We start from the raw sequence: 6,000 nt of genomic DNA on the forward strand, positions 1-6,000 counted from the left end.
TGGACTTCAGCTCTGCCTTCAACACCATCCTTCCAGACCATCTCCGAGGCAAGCTTTCCCAGATGAATGTGCCTGATCCCATCTGCCGGTGGATCACTGACTTCCTGACGGACAGGAAACAGCATGTGAGGCTGGGAAAGAATGTCTCGGACTCCCGGACCATCAGCACCGGCTCCCCTCAGGGCTTTGTTCTTTCTCCTCTGCTCTTCTCCCTGTATACTAACTGCTGCACCTCCACCCACCAGTCTGTCAAGCTAATCAAGTTTGCAGATGACACCACCGTTATTGGACTCATCTCGGACGGGGATGAGTCTGCCTACAGGAGGGAGGTTGAACGTTTGGTGTCCTGGTGCAGCCACAACAACCTGGTGCTGAATGCCCAGAAGACAGTGGAGATTATTGTGGACTTCAGGAAGCACACAGCTCCACTTCCCCCCATCATCCTGACTGACACCCCCATCACCTCTGTGGACTCATTCCGCTTCCTGGGTACCACCATCACCCAGGACCTGAAGTGGGAGCCCACCATCACCTCCGTCATTAAGAAAGCCCAGCAGAGGATGTACTTCCTGAGGCAGCTGAAGAAATTCAACCTGCCAACATGGACGATGATGCAATTCTACACTGCAATCATCGAGTCCATCCTCACCTCCTCCATCACCGTGTGGTACGCTGGAGCCACTATCAGGGACAAACAGAGACTGCAGCGTGTTGTGCGCTCTGCTGAGAAGGTGATTGGCTGCAGACTCCCATCTCTGCAGGACCTGTACACCTCCAGGACACTGGGGCGTGCAGCTCGGATCTCAGCTGACCCTTCTCACCCTGGACACAGTCTGTTTGACCTGCTCCCCTCAGGCAGGAGGCTCCGGTCCATCCGCACCAGAACCTCTCGCCATAAGAACAGTTTCTTCCCCTCTGCTGTTGGACACATGAACAATAACCGTATGACTGTTCCCACCACTAACTGTAGGTTTCTGGTTAATAGCTTGTATCTTGAGCAGGATTTCCTTGTAGTCCAGCTGTCCTTTTTGAGGTCAACATCCAAAGAAAAACATGACTCCTCTTTGCTCTCTTTGGAGATTTGACATTCTGCACTAACCTGCTGTTGTGCTGCTTGTAAAGTCAGCTGCCTTCTCTAACGAAACCTTTGAATCTTCAGCAGGCCTTTGCATTACCACAGTTGGAAGTTCTGTGGGTAAATCATTAAGATGAGCGCTACAAGCAGGCCTCCGCCTCTGGAAAGAGCACCTCTCTCACAAGTCAAGGATTAAAATGTTCAGTTTTTATTTTATGTGTGTAATTAAAAAAATACTTTTAGCTATTAAGCAACTTAGCAGCATTATAAATGCACTGGCAAAAAAAAAACTAAATTAAACTAAATAAATAAAAAAGAAAGCATTTTTGAAAGCAAATTATGGGCACTTTGAACTGAAACAGCCACTGCCACTAGTCTTTGAAAGGTATTAGAGTTGAAGTAATGGGAATCTTGACTAAGTGATTATTGAATATAATATACAAACCCAAAGAACATTTAAGCACATATGCCTGAATTCAATGGAGGCTAAACTTGTTATTTCCTGTTTCTCTTTCCCGTTGTCTCTCTCTGTTTTCGTCTCCCACAGTACCCGAACCATCCAGTGCTGGTAAACCATTAGGGAAACATCCTGAAGGTGACAGCCCACAAGAAAACCCCTCTAAGCCCCCCTTAGTGAAGATGATAGGGGGTTCTTCATCTGCCAGCTGGACACAGTGCTGCAGCCTTGCACTGCTTTTTGCTGGACTTTGCCTGCAGTGGATCCTGTTCTGATGCCAGCACAGGCTGCGGATCAACCTTCACCTCTGTCCCTTTAGGAACCTACATGCACAGAAAAACTCATATACATATCACAGATATAATCCTTACTGCTATCCTCAACCTACATAGATACAAAGGAGAACAGGGCAGATGCAGACTGGTGTCCTGCAGCATCACAATTGTGGGTGTTTGGACAAGCTGATATTATGCACGCTTATCTACAAGGCTACGAGGCTGGACGTGTGTATGCAAACATGCACGTCCTTGTTTCACTTAAACAAACACACCTTTGTGATCCAAAATGAAAGGCCATCATTCTAATTTTACTTACAAACACCTGCCAAAAACGCTTTGTTCTTTTTCTGCTGCTGGTGTTTACTTACCCTTTGATGCTAAAAACCTCGTCACAGCACTGCGTCTCATTTGAAAACTCAACTCATTCATATTTGGGGATTAAGGAATGCATTGACTGCTAGATCAATCCCAGGTATGTGGCCTCATACAGCAGATTTGATATTCTCTAATGACTGCGTGCCTTGGCAGTGATAAGAATGTAACAAGTACACAGGTACAGCACAGGCACACATGCATGGCTGAATTGTGCAGATAAACTAGGTGTGTATAGTATGTAAGTGTACATAGGTGGACAGATTTGCTAGAGTTTATGAGGTTCTGATTGGGGAAAAAAAAAAGCTCTTAACTGACTGAGCTGAATAGAGTTTTCGTATTTTTTCTTTTCTTTTTTTTTGTTCTTTTGAGTTAGCTGTGAATGGGCTGTGCTTGTCGCTCAGTACAAAATAAGAAAGGGTGCAAAAAATTTTAAAAAATGCATTATCAAGAATGATGCAGAAATATGCATAATTTTCCTCCTTAAACCTATGACATAAATGGACGGTTTTGGACATTTGAACAAAGTCTGTACATTGTTGATTTTGATCATGTCTATTGTGCATCCATGTTTGTGTATCTACTCATTGAATTACACTTTAATACATGTATAACCTACAGAGCTATCAAAGTCTTTCCCACCATTTCTCATTGGTGACATGACATCAAGGTTTGCCTTTCTATAACCCTAATTTCAGAAATTTGGGACAATTTGTAAACTATAACTGAAAACAGAATGATTTGCTAATCTCATAAACCCTTATTCGATTCACCATAGAACCCAGTAAAATGGTATATATACTTTTCTTTGATGGCAGGAAGATCTCTCAAAAAAGTTGGGACAGGGTCCTGTTTACCACTGTGTAGCAATCACCAATCTGTAAATGTCTAGGAACTGAGGAGGCTGGTTGCAGGACACCAAATGTACAAGCCACCAGTTCCATGCTATCAAAAATGCAGACCTTTGAACTCAGTGCTGATAACAAACCAACACTTTTCCTCTTGAGTCCAGCATCCATATTTCCTGAAAAGAATTTTCAATTTTAATTTGTCTGACCAGAACAGTTTTCCATTTCTCCCATTTTAAGTCAAATTAGGCCCAGAAAAAGAAGTGATGTTCCTGGATCACTTCTTTTTGGCTTGATGGAGCTTTAACCTGTATTTGTGTCCACAGACAGTGATTCGTGGAAGTTTTAGTGAGCCCATGCTGTTATTTTTATGTCAGAATCATGTCCGTTATTAATGCAGTGCTGCCTGATGACCTGAAGAGCACAGGAATCCAGCAGTGATTTTTTTTGGCATTTCTCCCTTGCGCACAGAGATTTCTCCAGATTCTCTTTTCCTGATATTACACACTGCGGATGGTATGATATCCAAAGTCTTTACAATTTTATGGTGAAATAGTGAAACTCTGCCACACTGTGATGGTCTTTGTACACTCAATTATGTTACTGACCTCATGCCAATTAACCTACTTAGCTGTGACATTTTCCTTCAGCTATTTTTTAGTAGCAATTACTTATCTAGCCTTTTGTGTCCCAAGATTTTTGACAAATGTTGCTTGCCATCAACTTGAACTTGACCTAATGTTTTTCTGTGTTCTACTGTAAGAAAAATATATCTTTATGAGATATGTTGATTTACAAAAATCCATTAATTTTCATAAATCATAGGATGCTGTTTTTATTTACATTCGACACAGTGTCACAACTTTTTTTTGGAATTGGGGTGGTAAATAATAGGAATTTGAAAACAGGAGCAAACATGACTGCTTTAATTCTAATTTAACAAAATCATTTTTTTTACAAAGTTATGGGCAACTTGTGCTTGATTCATTACAGCAGTAGCCTGTGAGCCCATCTTCTTTTGCTTTTGTCATTTTTTTCTTAAAATATACATACAAAAGCAAAAACAAACCGAGAGTCTCAAACTATTGATGAAGTTGAAGTATTGATGTTTCCAAAGGTCATGCATGACAAGAGAGCAAAAGAAAAATGTGTCAAAAAACTCCCAAAACTAAGTAACGTGGCTTGCTCTTTATACATCTTTTCCTTCTTGTGTAGATTGGTTTTATCCACTGGTACTAGCACAGCAGATTACCAGTAAATGAGGATGATGAATGGTCCCTGTTAAGAAGATGCAGTATAAATGCTGACTACGCCATATGTAAAAGCTACACAGACACAGTGTCTAAACTCAATAGGTCTATATTGTGCTGGCATGCCATACATACAATAAAAGTATTGTAGTTAATGGACAGTAAAGATGACCACACCTATGTGGGTTACAACAGTTCAAACGTTTCACATTTTGGGTCAGGTAATCTTATTTGGTTGTTTTCCTACTTGTATGTTCTGTTCCAGGCCAATGTTCTTTGCACTCACTGGTTCCTTACAGTCATATACCCTCGCATGTGTATAAATGTACATATTTTGCATCACGTGTCATTTGTTTTTTGTCTCATTTCGTCTCTTTTGTATGGGAATGATATAGTGTTGTTGAGCTCTATTAAAAGTGCTCTGCTCTTTCGTTTGCTTCTCTAGCCTGTCCTTAAAGAATACCAGTCACGAACAAAGCAGATCTTCCTACTAGAGACTAACACACATTACACATCGACACAGGTGTTTTTATTTAATACTCTTGGGTCATTTCCCCGACTTTCCTGTTGTTGGTCCTATGCACTTTTCAGCATACCTACATCCATCTTCAACCCAATTTGCATTATAAATACAAAGGCCAGTGTGTATGATCAGGAGCTTTATTTTTTTGTATTGCCTCAACTTCTGTTGCCCTGGTTCCTTAAAAACAAATTTTAAACTTGGGGGGTGGTTACAATACTTTAGATACTTTCTGAACCTGTAAAAGGTTGATGTAATTTGTTTTCCAATGGTTTGACCCATATCATCTAGCTATCATCTCGGTGCACCAGCTAGAGCCAGGAGGGCTTAGCTTTTAGGATAAAGTGTGTGTTCATGCTTGCAGCTGGTCAGCAGTGACAAGGATTGAATTATGAGGGCATGGGCAGGGCAAGCTGTCTCAGTCTGACCTTCTCTATTTGCATCTAGGAAGCCTTTTGCTAAACATATCAGTCTGTGTTTGTGCCAGGAATAGAGGCAAAGGCGGTGTGCAGAAGACATGAATAAGTTTGGCACCGTCAGTCATGATGACAGGGAGGACGTCAGCTCACTGCACTCATGTGAGACTGACCTGTTGACCACTCCTGAGGGGGAACTTTGCCTACTCGTCGAGTTTAATTACCCTTAATTTGTCCCTGAAGGCTTGATATCGTTTTTAGTCAAACACAAAGCACGCACAAGGAGTGCAGAAGCCCATGTTTCTTTTGTGCTATGACGCTGAGAGTACGGTAATCGCCAACGAGATAGCGTGAGGCTATGGTTTAAATCAACTGTATGTCAGGCTGAGGCTGTTTTGGGAGTTATTTTAGCATCACTGCATGTAGCCAGAATAATTACATAGTGTCAGAAGGATTTAGAATTGATGGTATAACTGGTCTCCAGTGTAACAATGATCTTTAGTTATTTTAAAAAAATGCAAAATGGCAATGCATCAGGTGACAGCAGCGCTTCAAGCCTTACCGCACCTCCCACTGTTTTAGCCATCAGCCCAGGAACATATAACTAATAGCACTTTCCTTACTAAAGCACACAACGTGCACAAAAATCATCTGTCACGCACACACGCACACACACACCAATGATCTCATTCACACACCCTGTCTCGCAAATGCACACTTCCAACTGCACGCACGCTGTATTTGATCCTTGGAGTCTATTTCATGCTTGTTGCTATAAAACTGA

At 41.7% G+C, this 6,000-nt stretch overlaps 1 protein-coding gene across 2 annotated transcripts in view; it reads left to right on the forward strand.

Moving 5' to 3' along the window:
• The window catches only part of gpc5c (glypican 5c), a 104,598-nt gene extending 99,887 nt beyond the window's left edge, over positions 1-4,711 (forward strand). For both annotated transcript variants that reach the window (XM_085253984.1, XM_085253983.1), the window contains one exon: positions 1,623-4,711. In XM_085253984.1, the coding sequence (XP_085110110.1) occupies positions 1,623-1,807 (185 nt within the window). In that variant the 3' untranslated portion in view covers positions 1,808-4,711. The remainder of the gene's footprint in view (positions 1-1,622) is intronic.
• Positions 4,712-6,000: the final 1,289 nt, after the last annotated feature.

Source organism: Mchenga conophoros, linkage group LG18, assembly GCF_057382185.1.
Source record: "Mchenga conophoros isolate Kocher_MC1m ecotype Shallow Benthic linkage group LG18, M_conophoros_male_GT1.1, whole genome shotgun sequence".
NCBI classification, from domain to species: Eukaryota; Metazoa; Chordata; class Actinopteri; order Cichliformes; family Cichlidae; genus Mchenga; species Mchenga conophoros.